General features: G+C 48.3%; 2 protein-coding genes across 8 annotated transcripts in view; one reads left to right on the top strand and one right to left on the bottom strand.

Annotated features, from left to right (window-relative positions):
* Positions 1 to 16901, bottom strand: part of LOC144173712 (uncharacterized) — a 228750-nt gene that overhangs the window by 128039 nt on the left and 83810 nt on the right. The window lies entirely within an intron of this gene.
* LOC144175991 (uncharacterized) overlaps positions 3223 to 16901 on the top strand; it is a 52072-nt gene continuing 38393 nt past the window's right edge. For 2 of the 7 annotated variants that reach the window (XM_077705067.1, XM_077705068.1), the window contains exons 1-4: positions 3233 to 3446; positions 4656 to 4708; positions 6725 to 6820; positions 13922 to 14059. In XM_077705067.1, coding sequence (XP_077561193.1) covers positions 3377 to 3446; positions 4656 to 4708; positions 6725 to 6820; positions 13922 to 14053 — 351 coding nt within the window. In that variant the 5' untranslated portion in view covers positions 3233 to 3376 and the 3' untranslated portion in view covers positions 14054 to 14059. Of the gene's footprint in view, positions 3447 to 4655; positions 4709 to 6724; positions 6821 to 13921; positions 14060 to 16901 lie in introns of those variants that run through there. The other 5 variants (XM_077705069.1, XM_077705071.1, XM_077705070.1 and 2 more) reach the window with 5 other exon arrangements.

Below are 16901 nucleotides of genomic sequence, written 5' to 3'. Positions count from 1 at the left end.
GTGTTGACTAGGGCCGCTTGAGTGCGTTGACGTGAGGATGCAAAAAGGGGGGCAGAGTTGGCCCCAATGAGGAGATGAGAAATGATAGATGAGAGGTGGTTATCAAATGCACCTTCAGCGTTTCACTGCTTGTCACCCAAGCAGTGCTGGAAAGCGCAAGCGGAGACAGCCAATTGGAAATTTTCAAATGGTTGTATTCGGTTTGAGTTGAAATGTAATATTGCATCCTTTGCCCTAATAGGTAGTTGTGAATTTTAGCCCATTCTCAAAAGTCAGAGATAGGGGCAAAATAAACAATATTTCGAATGCGCTGTTCTCACAAGATGGCGTCCCTTAAACTAGTGAGGCAAGTGCCATGTCCAAGTTCTGGTAACCGTGCTCAGTGTAAGACGCGCTGCTATAGGCTTGAACCTGGGATCATAGCGTTGTCTCGCAGCCATGCTGTGAGCTCAAGCTCATGAAGCCTAATGAAAACGTCGACTTTTTTAGGCGCCCCTCCTCAGAACTTTCTCCGCTGCGCTAGCACAAATGTAAGGTACAAATCTGCACATGTGCCTAATCTTGCATTTAGGTGTGGGCCAACAATGTTTGCTGGTCATGGCATTGTGAGCAAGCACGGATTCTGCAGCTGTAAAGAGTAGCCTCATTTGACCATGGAAAGTACTCACAGGTGGTGCAACTAACTGAGCAGGTAATATCACTCCCATAATGGGTCAGTCACACTCAAAAAGGATCACGTGCATCCTTTAAACACATGTTCTCTGCTCCCTCTCATCTTCCATTTTGTACCAATACCTATGGTTACTTCGTGCAACACCGGAGCAGTGAAGCGACCACAGAGAAGAGGCTGAAAGCCCTAAACGGCTATGTTGCCAACCTGCTGCAAGACATGAAATAAAAGGAAAAAAAGCAGCAGCTTCCAAGTATTCTTTTACGTATACAAATGTGCAAGGATCCAAGCACATGCACAGCACAATATCAGCACCTCCACATTCAACACTTGTATGAAACGCACACAACGAATACATTACGTCGCTCTCCCCAGGGAAATCTGTACAATAAACTTGAACGACGCGGCTTGCAAAGATCCGACTTGTACGATGAGCTACTACGATGAGCCTGTATGATATCTCAACGATATCGTAGAAGCCTACGATATCGTTCACCTTACGATACCATTACCTCGTACTCAACTTATCGTTCAAATATCGTATGATTTTTTATCGTATCGTTCCAATATCGTATCGTTCAAGTTATCGTTCAAATATCGTATGATATAGGCAATTTTTTGTAATAAATATACTCTAATTTTAAGAGTGAGGAAGAGGAAATCAATGTTATGGAAATGCCAAATGCAGCCTAGAAAGGTAACGTTGCCCAGATGTAATGATCGAATTTACGAGTGAAATGAAGAAGGAATTAGAAAAGTCAAGGCCTAAATAGCCATGGCAAATATTACCTTAGTCTTTCATCAGCCTGTAAAACGAAAATTAAGAGTGTCAAAGCGTTTTCAAAAATATGAAAACCATTTAATTTGCGCTAGAGTGATAAAAGCGGTGTTTGTTTCCTAGTATAAGCGCAACTTCGCAACTACAGTCGCAGAAACAGACAGATTGCACCATCTGTCTCCACTCTACCTTTAAGAGACTGCTTTGGTTTCACCTTCAGCCAGTTTTGTTTACGGAGCGCTGAAATCTGAATGTGCAATAACTTGCACGCGGGTTCTTAAGAGGATAACGCAGCATCATCGGCCCACAGCGTCTGTTCCCCCGCTGCCAACTCGTTTCACAAGCAAGGACACGGCAACCCTCGCATCCTCGATTGCCTGGAGAACAAAGCGGTACAGTCGGACCGACAACAAAATTCAGTACACGCCTATGCATCTGAATGACCCTAAATGCAGCTTAAAATGCCTCTTGGGCTCAAGAAGAGTGAGGAAGCGGCATTGCACCGCTTACGTCTAAACGTGGCGTATACTGCTCCGCAAACATCAGTAGTACTCATACTAATCACCACTCTGTCCAAAATGCAATGTGGCAGAAGATATCAACCATATCACCTGCACCTATCCAAACTGCACAGGGCCAAGGCAGACTGTCGTTACATCTCTGTGTATGCCACACCACGCAGGCCTTGAACTCAGAGCACTTTTGGGCCCTCGGTCGGACCCACACGAGGCCGTATGAGCTACAAAAGCTCTCTTGGTGATTTTGCGTAGCACTAGCTTGGACCAAGTGTTGTAATTAACTTCACGGCCAAACTCCGTGTATGTACCCGCCGCGGTGGCTCAGTGGCTAAGGCGTTGCGCTGCTGAGCACGAGGTCGCGGGTTCGATTCCCGGCCGCGGCGGCCGCTTTTCTGATGGAGGCGAAAAGCAAAAACGCCCGTGTGCACGAGATTTCGGCGCACGATAAAGATCCCCAGGTGGTCAAAATTAATCCGGAGCCCTCCACTACGGCGCGCCTCATCGCCTGCGTTGCGTCGGCGCGTTAAACCCTACAATCAATCAATCAAACTCCGTGTATGTGTTTGAACATTCGTGTGCATCACCTGATTTTGTCATTGTTTATTTATTTATTTATTTATTCCGGGGACTTTGCGCAAAAAAAGACTAGGACAATGGCAAACGAGACAAGCGCTTCTGTCTCGTCCGCCACCGTCCTGGGCTTTTTTGCGCGAAGTCCCCCCCTTCAGTATGTATCAGTCATCCCAACAGCACGTTTTATTTGATTTTTTTATACATTTATTTATTTATTTTATTTCACATACCCTCATGTTTTTGTTTCTTCATAAGTCGCAGCAAGCTAAGCGAAATGACTCGGCTAACCTCGCCTCTACCCTTAAATGCATTTTCTCTCTCTCTCTCTAAGCACCAACCATCATCATCAGCATCGAACCAAATTGGAAAGTACGCTTACCTTTCCGGCTGCCAACGCTTTCTGGGCAAGAACAATCCAAATTAAACAAAGTGTACTACCAAGCGTAAGCAGAGTTAAGTTCTTTCTCGCGTTTTTTTTCGAAACGAAGTTTATGCAGGGGTAGTAACTGCCGATAGGACAAAGCACGTTTATCTCACCGGCTGTCATCAGTTTCTCGGGAAGAAGGCAGGGCAGTCTCAGGGCGGGGACAAACAAGTGTTGTGCCTCAGCTTTTTTGCATCAGCCAAGAGAAAAGGTGCGCGCGAACTCAAGGATGGCGCGGATTGCCCCAAACCCACTTATCTTTCCGCTTGCGACGGGTCTGGAAGGGCGCGATTTCCAGTATCGAGAACATGCTTCCAGGGGAGAAAGATGCTTTATAAGGACGCCGGCTTTCGAACGCACCGCGCAGCTTCTTTCTCACCTTCCGCCCTACGCCTCGCACCATCCCCGCCAACATGAAGGCTGTCCTCGCTCTCACCTTGTTTGCTGTCGTCGGCCTTGCCTACGCTCAGGACGACATCTGCAGTGAGTGTCGCGCGCCAGTGTATTGCCCTTGCCTTGGGGCAACTGTGTTACTAATTTGCTGTGAACAACTCTACTGGGCCCCAGTAGAGTTTTTCACAGAGCCAATTAGTAACGCCCAAGTTCTTCACAGAGCCCCAATAACTGGGGCACACGCCTGTCATTCATTGCGGTAGCTGCAGTTCGGATGACACCGTACGTTAAAGTCGGCCGCGAAAGTCCCTAGGCCGCGAGCTACGCGTACCGCTTCCCCATGTGACACCAAAGCCAGCACAATTCATTTCGCTCTTTTGGTTGTTTGCTGTTAGCGTGGGTCAAATTCAGGTGACGTATTGCCTTCGTGCGGAGTCTGGCAGCGGGTGTCTTCCTTGTGTCGATGGGTACGTCGCTCGCTAATCAAGCAATTAAAAAAGATAAAAGGATCGAGTTTATTGATATTACGGAGGCGCATCCTTGGAACGACAAGTCAACAAGTCGGAGAGAAACCACAACCGAAAGGCTCGCAATATTTTTTATGTCAATAGTTAAACGTCAACTGCGCTAATTACTTAATCAGGTATATGCCACTGGACCTACTGAAACGAAAACACTCAAACTGAAAGTGGGAGGCTTTTCCTCGTTGCCGTTATCTCACCTTATTCGTGAAAGTTTGTTAGGATTTATGCGGTTGGCTTAACCCCTCTCATCCAAACAACCAATCCAGTGTATAAGTTTATCACTGGTTTTCACCAGAACGGTCACGCTAATTTTGTTCGTATCAACATTTATTTCGAAATGAGCGTTTTCAGTGCAAATATATTTGTCTACATGTTCACACCTGCCTTCTGTTAATTAACCTAGCATGCAAAGCAGTCTCAAAGTTCCTCAGAAGGTCTTCTGCTACAGTGATGGTAATCAAAATACGCACAATTATTGTGGCATATTATTATTTGCAAGGCGCACAACGACGTGATAGGGTTGCATGTCATTATCATTAAATATTTGTAGAAAAGCTTACTTCAGTTCAGCCACACATTACTTAAGGGATATGGGAAAGCATCCAAGTAGCAATGATAATAGCTATTAAAAAGTGAATTATCGAAGATACAGTTTATTTGGATATTACGAATACCAGGATCCAATTGATGACCAGTTTAATGACGGGACTCTACGTTTAATAAATGCAACATATCCTAGCAGCTTTGATGCAAACCATACGCCATTCCGTTTCAGGCCTCCCTGCCGAATCTCGGGCCTCGTTTGTGCACTGCCACTTGAGCGAGGAGGTGGGTCCACAGCGGTATTTTCAACTTAATGCGGCTGTGCAGTTATTTACATGAGAAAACATCGCCACTTCTGCAGCTGTTCTCTCAAGGGTAGTGCCGAATAGCACGCGTGTGAGGACCAAGTACTATTGAATAACCCTCAACTGGGCTACTTGGTAGTGGACCTTTAACACCTTGAAGTGGCGCACTCTGGCACGGAGAAAAGAAGAAAAGACAAATGACAGCACTGTTGATCTCGTTCTCGTTTTTCCGTCTTTTGTCCGTGTGAGAGTGCGCGATATCAAGATGGTAAAAGTACTAAAGATTCGCATATACATGCGAGCGTCATGCTCAAGAAACAAGTCAGGCGAATCAGGCAAAGACCTATTTTCGAGTTTTGGGGAAAATGCCCGTTTAAAGGAAAATGGCTGCAATTTACCCTAATGATCAGTCGCGGCGTCCAAAGTTGTGCGAATAGCAAGGAAAACACAACTCAAAACTTTTATCTGCACTGCCACACTGCGCATTGCAAAACTGTGTTGTTTCGTTGGTTAATATCCCAGCTCAGAGCCCATTCCGAGCCACATGCGTGACGTAATTATGCTGCGTTCATTCCCTTGACCGCACTCATTGGTCATTCAGCGGTGTTGTGAAGATTTGGGAGCATGGCTGAGCCAACGGCTTGCTTGTTTAGACAGTTTACTTGAAACCGCATTTCTACTGTGTGCATGAATGGACACAACGAACAAATGACGCACCAAAGAACGTATTACACCCATATAACGGTGTTTTTTTTATTTCAAGCCGGAATCAGTAATGTAAAGGCCGTTCCGTCCGTAAAGAAGCTAGGCTCTTTTGTCCTAGATGCGTCCAGGCGAGCATGGAAAGCATTGCTTCTGCACCGTATGTTCTCCTTCTACTTCTGCCCCCCGCCGCAGTGATAAGTGTCGGCACCCGTGAAGCCTAACCTTCGTGGCCGCACATTGGGCGTTTGCCGTTAGCCTATGATTTTAGACATAAACGGTGTGAAAGGTGAATGCACGTTGTTGGTGCCTATTGCTTTTTCCCCCATCCAGTAGCTACCACCAACTGCGCGCTTCAAAAACCTCACAAAATAATGTTAAAACAAGCGACTGAACCAAATTATCATGGTCCGCGAAGTCTCGAGATGCGCGTTCTCTCCATCAGTAGCACTCAGAAGAGAATCTATGTATTGTGGCATAGACACCAGTTGTTGCCCAATATTGCTCAATCTTTTAGGCTGTAATGGACTGGAAAATGTGCACTACTTTGAAGGGACACTGAAGGCAATCAGCAAGTTGGTTTGAAACGAAAGTCTGGCCTATAGCCATTTTAGCGTTCATTCAGTGGAGGGAGGTGCTTTAATTGCTGAGAAATCGCTAATCAAACCATATATTTTCCTTCCTTAGCATCACCATAAACCGGGACCAAGGGCAACGCTCCCACGTACAGAGTGGTTTTGTCAGTTTCAGCCAAATAAGCCTTGCATTCCTCAACTTCAACGTATTTTCTCCTCCGTATCGCTAAGTAAAATGTTTCTTCATGAGAGCCGCGATTAGTATTGACAAAATGGGGCTTGTTCGTACAATATATCGTTTAAAAATAGCGCGCAGTACTCGTCCCGCAATTTTAACCACTTCAGGTATAAGTTGCGCGGTACAGACGGAGGCAGCAATACCTGTCGGCCCCATTACCCGAATGTTTCACCTCATTTGGGAAAAGTACGCGTGAGAGTAGTATATTCGGTTCTCGATGGGATAATCTTTCAATCTAGAGCAAATTGAATTTTTTCTTTAGTGTTCGTTTAGGGTTACAGGGTCCAGTAAATTAAGAAGGAATATAAGTGGCCGCAATTTAAAAGAGGGACATTAGATCTGCAAAGTAAGATTTGCTGCTCCACTGCGTCAATATTTTCAATTGATACCTCAAGGGTATTTATGCAGTCATATTTATGGAGGTGATACACCTACTCGTGTGCACTAAACATGACTCCCCTTGTCCCAATCACCATGCCAGGCTCTCGAAAATTTCGCCTTGATCAGAAGGGAATTCCAATGTGAAGACCTGGACTGCGTTTTAACAAAGGTATGCGAGCTGAGCGCCGACACCCACGTGAGTATAGCTCCTGGCGTCATAAACATGCCTTCCTGCGTTTACATCTTTCTTCTGGCATGTCCCTATAGAAAAACGCGTGTTTCATTACCGAAGCGCGTCGCAAAAAACTGCGTTCTTTCAGAGAGGCCGCAAAATTCTTCCGGTGCTTTATTTTAAAGCAAAGCGTTTTACCTGTACCCCCAAAGGGTTCTTTCGCAATCATTGGTGTCAACAGAAAACTCCCGCGAACAAATAAATCAATTTACTGCACCGCCAGGAATCCAAACTGGAAATAATACAGTAATGAAGCGAAAGCCCATTGTCTTACCTACTTAGCTACGAGCCCACATGGAGACGGGGCATACGGGTGGTGCACTCACCAAAAACGTTTACGGGTTTAACCCCTGCATTCTCGCTGAATGCCATGCTATAGCGTCACGGGACCTCTCGCGCCACTCTGCGCTCTGCCCACGGCACGCCTAGCGCGCCTTGCGCGTGTGCTATGAGTTATAAAAATTAAAGGAAGCTCACACCAACTCATGGCATCTCACTTCTAGTACGCCAATGTGCTAAAGCCTGTGGCTTCACTGTCCACGTAAAAAATCTGAGCTCCTTGTTTTCCGCCCTCACGCCAAACGACAACTCAAGGAACACATTCAAATACTCGATGACACGGCCATCACTCCAAGCCCCAGCATCCAGATCCTGGGCCTACATCTCCATCTCAACATCAAGAGTGACGTGTCCTTGCAGCGCCTCAGACAGAGCACCAATAAAATCATACACACGATTAAACGAGTTGCCACCAAGAAGCAAGTCCTAAAGGAATCCGATACCTTTCGATTAGTTCCAGATTTCGTCCTCTCTAGAATAACTTGCGTCAACCCCTGCCTTCTTCCCGGAAAGGAGCGCATAAAGATGCTTCATATAATGATTAGAAAGGTGGTTGAGGAAACCATTGGTCTTCCCGTGAGTGCGTCCACACAGAGGCAGCTTAGCACGGGGCTCCACAACACGGTTGGAGAGCTGATAGAGAGAGGGCCATATTTCCATCCAGAAGCTCCGAATGAGCAGAACTGCGGCGGGTCGCAGTTCTGCTGCGGCGGGTCGCCTGCCCCTTCTGTACGGCTCCTGCCGAAGACGCCGACACCAACCACCTGCTATGGACGTGCCCTTCACTGAGTGCAGCGAGATCTCGACACCTTCGCGGCACAGGCCTGCATTCGGGAGACCCCCCGATCTTCAGCGATGGCTGTGGGGGCCCCACCACCGCTGTCTTCTGGACTTCATCCGGGAAACGGGTGCAAACTTGTACCTGTAGGAACTTATGCCAAAGGGCATACTCTCGCAATTAAAAAAAAAGTGCAATGGAAGATGCTACTGTCCAGCCTCTCTCTTCCTACCCAGGTTCAGCTGGTGGACAGAGCACAGGCGGGACGGACTGAAAAGCTCCAGTGAAGAAAAAACCACTACCCTAAGCCGCACTCTGAGCCGTTCAGAAATCTTAATAGAAGTATTTCCTCCTGCTCCTCATTCTTCTCCGGTTCTGCCGCCGACCTCGTCGCCCCCGTCCGTGAAGGCAGAGATGGAGAAGTGAGATCGTCAAACAACGGGTTTGAGCTTCCTTTATATTTATACAAAAAAAAAGAGTTTCCACTGATGTGCTACAGCAATACAACTCAACCAACCACGGTCCATACATCATGCAATAATTTAACTTTACCATGAAAATCTCTTTGAAGTAATAGAGGGTGTGGTTAGGTGTTTTTCACTTCTATCTGTGTTCACTATTTGTAAAGCAGCGTGAGTGAATTTAGGTGAAGTCGCATGGGTAATCGCTGTGGGTGCCGTTTACCGCTTTGCTTTCCAAACACATTCACAGGGTGGATTACCGCCAATTTTTTTCAACAGTGGAGTTGTTCTAGCGTTGGCCTTGACGATGGTCTCTGCTGGTATTGTATAACTCTCTCTGTGGAATAGGTTTCTCCGTCGCGCAAAAACCGATTCTCGCATAGAGAGAATTGATAAAAAAATTCATCGTCTTCGGGAGCACGCGTGCGACGTAAGAAACGCCACGGGTACCCCACTCGCTGCACACGTTGCCAATTGCCCAGGCTGTTCGCCTCTGTTTGAGAAAAGCGATGTACTGGCGCGATACCCGAACCGGATGCGACGAGAGTATAGAGAAGCCTGGGAAATGCACACCCGGAAACATGACTGCATCAGCGCTCCTTGTGTAGCTCTCTCGTGGAAAGAAATTCACTTTCTTGGTGATACTGTAGAAAAGTAGGGCTTTGGTACAAGGCGTGCTGGTTTCTGCGATTGTGTTAGTAATGAAGATTACTGTACTTTTGTAACTGGTTGTTTTTTTGTATTCTCTGGGTTGTTTTTTCTTTCTTCACGTGTCTTTCTTTTCGTATTTATTGCCCGTTCAGTGACAATACACTCAGTTGTTAGTCAGCGCCCTGTCTGTGTGCCCTTTCTGTAGTCCTGTTTCCAGCGCTCTTTTATAGCTCAGTTATGTACCAACTTTCCCGCCTTCAATCTGAGTTATTTCTAATAATATTTCGGAATGGCCCAGAGTGCGGCCCAGGGCAGTGGCTTTTTCTTCACTGGAGCCCATATGCAGTCCGCACCGCCAGTGCTCTCTCCACCAGCTGAAGCTGGGTAGGAAGAAAAGGGTTGGACAGCAGCATCTTCCATTGCTCTTGTTCGGTAGTTGACGGAAAGAGAGGAGGGTGCTCAGGGCTAAAGTCGCACACCCCGATGATATGGCGGAGTGTTCCCACTTCTGAGTAACATTTACATTCAGCGTCGTAGCTATTCGATTGCATTAGGTAAAGACGTGTCGGGTGGGCGAAGGAGACGGATTGTATGAACCCTATGGTAATTTGTTGTTCTATGGAAAGGTCAGGGAAAGGTGAAGGTAGGGTCTGTCTCAGAACGCGCTAATGCTGCATTATGTCCCTGAACGAGACAAGCGGGTGACTCTCCTCGTGCAGCTCCATAGCAAGGGGGTAAAAGTGCAGGCTTGGTGGGCGTATTTGTTGCCCTCCATGCAATCGTGAGCGGGTGTTAGATGCGCTCAATTGAACCATTTGTAGAGTGGTCTTTTAGCACACGCAGTGCTGGTCTGGACACCAAACCCGACTTGTAATTTTTGTAGGCTTGTTGGGAATCGGTGACTACCTTCCGAACCCCTCGTTCAGTGATAGCCAAGACGATGGCTGCTTCTTCTGCTGCCATCATGTCTTCGGTCTTGATTGACGCACAAGCAAAGGGGTTGGTTCTGCCGCAGCCATGATGAAGGCGTACTGCTACCCTCGTTGTTGGGAGGTTCTCTGTAGATACCTGCATGATCCCCACCTAGGGTGGTGTTGAGCGCTTGAGCCCGTCCTTGTTGGCGACCCTCGTCGTGTGAGGGGTTCATATTTCTAAGCAACGGGAGCATCTTTAGTTCTTATCTCCGGAAGTCCAGGAGTACATCAGAGGGAGTGACATTCTGTGTGCCCAGCCTATCTGGTGAAGGATGTGGCGACCCGCCGCAGTTCTGCCCTTTCGGAGCTTCTGGATGGAGACATGGCCCTCTGTCAGCTCTTTAACCAGGCTGTGGGGCCCTGTGCTAAGCTGCCTCTCTGTGGACGCCCTCATGGGAAGACCAATGGTTTGATCAACCACCTTTCTAATCGTTATATAAAGCATCCTTATGTGCTCCTTGCCGAGAAGAAGGCAAGGGTTGACGTGATTCTCGACAGCACAAAATCTTGAACTAATCGACAAGTATCGGATTCCTTGAGGACTCGCTTTTTGGTGGCAACTCGCCTGGTCATATTTATGATTTTATTGGTGCTCTGTTTGAGGCGCTGCAAAAATACGTCAGTCTTGGTGTTGGCCTTAAGATGTAGGCCTAGAATCTTGATGCTGGGGCTTGGTGAGATGGCCTGGCCATCAAGAAGTATTTTAATGTGTTCCTTGAGGTGTCGTTTGGCGTGAGGGCGGAAGATAAGGAGCTGAGATTTTTTACATGAACACTGAAGCCACAGGCTTCCAGTGTTCATTGGAGTACTAGAAGTGAGATGCCATAAGTTGGTGTGAGCTTCCTTTAATTTTGTAACTGATAGCACACGCGCAAGGCGCGCTAGACGTGCTGTGGGTGAAGCGCACAGCGGCACGTTAGGTTCCGGGACGCTATAGCGTGGTATTCAGCGAGAATGCAGGGGTTAAACGCGTAGATATCCTTGGTCAATGCAGTACTCGTCTTCCCCGTCTCCGCGTGGGCTCGTAGCTAAAAAGGTAAGACAACGGGCTCTGGCTTTGTTACTGTATTAGTTCCAGGTTCGATGCCTGGCGGTGCCAGTAAATTTCTTTATTTGTTCGCGGGAGTTTTCTGTTGGCACCAACGGTCGCGAAGGAACCCTTAAGGGGTATACGTAAAAAGCTTTGCTTTAAAAAGAAAGACTGAAGGCAGTTTATGTTGCCCCTGAAAGAATCTCTTCACCGCAGTTCATCCTTTAAGAGGTGAAGCCTACTTTAAGAGGATCGCTGTAACCTTGGTCTTTGTAGGCTGGCTTTTCCACATTGGAGGCTGCACAGTGGGCATGGCCGTCTACGGAGGGACCGAGTGTGATTGCAAAAAGTTGCTCTAACATCTTGTGTTCTGGAAACTATACCGAAACATATTATAAAATAATTACCCGCTAAACGTCTCTACCATTACGTCGAGTCTCATTTACTTGTTCCTTTCATTTCCGTGTTCACATTGCAAACATTAGAAAATTAACTCATACACCGTATCGGTATAGGCATCTTCTATACATAGCCCTTCATTTATTTCTCCGCCATCTTCATCTCTCTCGTCCTCTATCCACACTCTTTCCTCCACTTTCCCTTCCCACACACAGAATAGTTGGCCAGATATACTACCGTCAGGCCGACCTTTCTGTGTTTATTTCATTTCAATAAAATTCCTCTCTCTCTAGAAAATTAATGCCTGCTGCCAATACACGCCCATCCACCGAGTGATTGCGATTACAGTAAAAGGCTGTAACTGTTGTTGTACCGGAAGTACCGGGAAATAAATTGAATGACCATTACGCTCCGCGATGACTCTAATATTACGCACAAGAAAGAAGCCGAAGATAAACGGAATCTTCGTAACGACATCACGCACTTCGCTGTTTCACCAGGTTTAACAAGGGGTGGAACTGTGTTGACTTTTCTTCCTTCCCTGCTTTAGCCGTCCCACTGCCACCCCCGCTGTACACACAGAACACAAATAAGCCAAAATGGGAGTAAATGGCCTGTCGCACAACTCAGTACCAAGTCGGAGTTTTGAAAACTTCTTCCAAAACTTACTCCTATTATTTCCTTAGTTTATTAAGTAGCATATCGGGGTTTCATTTTACTGCCGCTACAATGGGAGTTTTCAGGGGGACAATTGGGAGTATATTGTTTCTTCTAACTGGGAGTTTTCAGAGGACGCGTTGGGAGCAGTTCTGACCTGCATGACAGGTATTATTTTTTTGTTTTTGGGCGTTTGATATAAGCGCTATAGAGGAAGTTATTACTGTATTTGGGAGTTCTTAATGACCACACAGGCTTAAAATATCATTTTTCTTTTAAGATTACGTAATTTCTAGTCGCTTCCTGCTTCAAACGTTCAATGGCAAAACGTAAAAAATTTGTTATCTGCGGACAGCCAATTTATTGCATAGCAATTACTTAAATAAGATATGCGTGTGAACACGTTCGTAAAATATTAAAAACACTGAATCAACAAAACACCTACAACTAGGATACACGGTTTCTTCGTTAGAACTTTATCTAAGACAACACTCTTCAAAGAAAAAAATATAAGCCATTTGCACACAATGAGGTCTCTGTCGCGGAACCTACCGCGAGTCACGGCCCAGAGCCCTAGACGGAGCGATACGTGTTTCTTTATTGGCTGTCCTCGAACAACTACCCATGATGATAATGAGCCGCGTGCCCCTGCCCGCTTTCCCCTCTTCTTCATTTGCAACATCTTCCCGCGCGCCCAAGATGGTCAGTCGGCGAGTTCAAAAACGTGCAGTTATTACACAGGAAGATTGCACATGAAACTTCTCATGTGGCGGTAACACTTGGCGAAGTCCCCATTGCAATTGAAGAGCCTTGTCGCCCAGGATCACGATTGCGATGGCGTCGAACTCCATCGTCGGTATTCGACGTGTGACTTCCTTCGCTTGGGGATGGAGTCGACAGCGTGAAAACCTTTCGGTTACAGGCCAGCGTATGAGGTTTCCTGCAGGCACCCGAAACCTGACGTTCCGGCTCCGCAGACACAAATGGCGGTGCATACTGTTTGGCCTCGGTTTGCTTTGAGAAATGCCTGATGCGCTCTACGCTCTGCCTGTTGGTTTCTTCGCTGCTGCTGCCCAAGCTAAGTTTCTGGCGTTTCTCCACATGCGTATGTTTACGGTTGGCTGAACACGCATTGGGCGTTCGGTTTGTCTTCTTCTCCCCCTTTGCTGGACTTCCAGAACTGACCCGTCTCGAGCATGCCTTTACGGTGCCCTCTTTCGATAACTCGCTCGGGTTCGGCGTCGGATCCTTAGGTGCGTATTCTTTCGGGGCCATTTCGGGGGATCGATTTTTCTTGAGTCCTCGTGTGGATTGATAAGTGGGCATCTTCTGGGCAGGTTCTTCCTTCGGTGTTTGCTCGCTAGAGCTATCCGTTCCTTCCGCCCCTTTCTCCATCATCATGTTTTCAATTACTTTGCATTTGGTGCTGAATCCTTTACAAGTGCTCGGGTAGGCATTAGGCGACTCGGGTTCATGCGATGAACTGGAACAGCAGTTCCGCCGTCGCCACACAGCACGTGCGTCAAATTTTAAACGCCGTCGTGTGCCACCCGTGAGGACCATGGCGCTAGTAAATCTACAAGCCGTAGATCTGAGTGCTCCTTGAATTGTCCAACCTAGAGCCGTTTCTGCAGCTGTGAGATCTGCATTGATTCGGTCTATTTTGCCTGTGGCAACCTTCCAGTAGGCGTCCGATCCAACCAGTATGCCGATTTCATTTGCCTTCCATGTGTTAGGCTGGAAGACGTCGGCGATGTCGTACCGCCTTTCATCCAGGATGGTTGCAGACGCGCTGTCCAGCTGCGGACTGGTCACGGAGCAAATCTCAGGGACCTCGAAGGCTTCCAAAGTGACCCGATCTCCACGAGCTTGTCCACGCAGCGTCACCTCTACTCGCCGGCAGCGTAATATCTGGTGAGCCTTTGTCCTGCCGAACTTTACCAACGCTAGCTCTTCTGTGTCGAGAACAGTGCATTTAAGGGCCTTTGACAGATCCTGACGAATGAACGTCCGCTGGCTTCCGGTATCCAGAAGTACTCGCACTAAACGTCGTCGAGCACTCTCTGCCCAGGCTCGAGCCGTCGGCAGCAGAACTGACGTTGCTCCGGAGTGCCCGCTCGAAGCCGTCACCACAGTTGGGGGTGCACCTTGTCCAGCCTGTACCTGCGGCGTTGGCCTGGGCGTGGTGTGGTCAGACGGCCGGAGCACGTCACACAGCACGGTGAGGTGACGCCCGTTGCAGGTACTGCATGTTAGGCTGCGCGACGCTCTGCGTTGACTAGCCACATGGTTGCGTCTGCCGCACCGGAAGCAGCAGCGAGCGTTGCGCAATCGTGCCCTCTTCTCGGCCGCCGACTGGCTGACCCGGCAGTCCGCCACCTTGTGACCGCGGCTGTCGCATAAGGGACACGCCGGTGTGGCTGGGGACTCGGTCTCCGCGGTCAATGCCAGTGCTGAGGGAACGGGTGTCTCCGATTGTCCTGGGGGGTTCAAGTCGGCCTTCTGGACGGACCGACGAGCTGCGGTTGATAGAGGCTGCCCTGGCTTCCCTTCCTCGCGAATCTCAATTTGGATCCTCAGGAACTCCAGTAGTCGCTTCACCTGGCAACCTTGTCCTTGTCTTATTGCAGATTCCGTCGCGGATCCAGCAGTCGACCCTTGGCCCAATTCCTTAGCCCTCTGCCGGTACATCAAGGTTATGTCATCGGGCAGGCATCGCAGGAGCACATGGTTGAGAACCACGGCATACTGCTCTTGCGGAACTCCCAGGGCTTCCAGGGCGGTGACGCGGAAATGTACCTTGTCGTACAACTCGCGGAGCCTGTCGATATTCGTCGAGCTACGTATCGGTGTGAATGCCAGCAGTTGATCGATATGCTCGTTAATGAGCAACTCTGGACGGCCAAAGCGTTGAACAAGGGCGCTCACCGCAACGTCGTACTATGCTTCCGAAAGTCCGATGCCCTCGATGGCTCGCCTGGCATCGCCGATCACGTAGGTCAGCAGGTACTTGAATTTCTCGATTTTTGTCAGCTCGACGTTGTCATGAATGGTCACGCTGTAGTGATTCCAAAAGGGTTGCCACTCGTGCATAATTCCCGAAAACGCTGGAATCTGAAGTTTCGGAAGGGCGACTGTCCGATGCCGTGACGCAGGCACGCTGCGTGATGACGTATCCGTCATATCATGGGCTGAGGCAGCTGCTGTCCCGCTTTCGCTGGCTACGGGAGCGTTCGGCTGGGCATTTCTGAGAAGAAACCGTGCCCGAGAGACGGCGTACGAAACCTTGCGGTTGTACTCTGCCATTCCCTCGAGCTCTTGCTCCAGCGCGTCATCATCCGTTGCCTCGGCGATCTTCTCGTTGAGCGCTGTGAGCTCAGCGTCTTGCTGCATAAAGTAGTCTACGTGGGAGCTAAGGGTCGCCGCGTCGGGAGAGGGCTGCTGCAGCAGGTCGTTCAGCTGGTTGAGAGCTCGCGTGACGCCGCTCCTGACAACGCCACGAGTCTTTCGAAGGCGGTCGATCGACAAAGCCATGCGGAGATGCTCCGAAGGGCGATTTCCCGGGTTGATCGGCACCAAAGATGTCGCGGAACCTACCGCGAGTCATGGCCCAGAGCCCTAGACGGAGCGGTACGTGTTTCTTTATTGGCTGTCCTCGAACAACTACCCATGATGATAATGCGCCGCGTGCCCCTGCCCGCTTTCCCCTCTTCTTCATTTGCAACAGTCTCCATGTCGTCGATGCGCTGTTTGCTTGCACTTGCCTCATAAACGCTGACGTTGCCGCGCCTCCTGGCACGTTCCCCAGGAAGCCACGGTAGCACAAAACGCTTTGAATCAACGTTAACAAATACAGACGCATATTTGGCATCCGAATCGAAAAAAAAATAAAGAAACGGGATTCTAATGACACCGCACTTGTCCCTTTTATGTCCAACTTTCCGTAATGTCTGAAAGTTTATTTAGAGCTGCGCAAAATTGCTCTCCCATCCGAGAGACCTGCGCTCACTAGTTGGTCAAAAGGAAGTGCTGTTCGAGAGAGAGCGCGACTTCTCAAAATGTTTCCCTTCCCTCTTTTCCTCGCGTGTAGTGTTCTGGGAGCGAGCTTCAGGTTTTACCACCCGCACTTCCCCTGTCTACCCTCAACCAAAGTTAAGGAAATATTTCGGTCGGTGTGACGCCTGCACCCTGCCCTTCCCCCTCCCCGAAAAAAAGAAAATAAACAGTCGTCTGTCGCCTCTACAGAATGATCCCTCGAATGGCGTTTGCTGGTTATATATAGTTACACGCGCCTAGCGCGCGGGGAGCTCCCACGGGGCCCCGAACTACTCCCTTTTCAGTGAAAGCAATGAATCGCCGGCTACCAGGGATGCCAGGTTGAGCTCCAATTAGCCAAATTGGGCTACTTGTTTTTATGGTTGGCGTGGAAAATGGTTGGTTGGCTATTTGGCTATTTTCTGGCTATTCTGTATTTTTGCTTGAGACATGCTAAAAATGTAGAGAAAATGTTCATGTTTCAGGCTGGCTTGCCAAAAAGATGAACGAATCAATCGCAATTTCATATTCTAATCATAGCAATTTTACAGTCTAAACGTAACGGAAAAAGCCTAAGATATGAAGTTTCAAATGGTTGATGGTAGCTGTTACGGCAAGAGAGGACAGGTAGCTGGGTTCGGTGGCATGGCTCACCAGAATGCGGTTCTCATGTTTAATGACATGATTATGTACCAGATGATGATAATAGAGATTCAAAAGC

Source organism: Haemaphysalis longicornis, unplaced genomic scaffold, assembly GCF_048455015.1.
Source record: "Haemaphysalis longicornis isolate Haplotype H1 unplaced genomic scaffold, Haemaphysalis longicornis Haplotype H1 scaffold_3, whole genome shotgun sequence".
In the NCBI taxonomy this organism is placed as follows: Eukaryota; Metazoa; Arthropoda; class Arachnida; order Ixodida; family Ixodidae; genus Haemaphysalis; species Haemaphysalis longicornis.
Note: the sequence above shows the minus strand (reverse complement) of the source record. Positions and strands in the feature narration are given on the sequence as shown.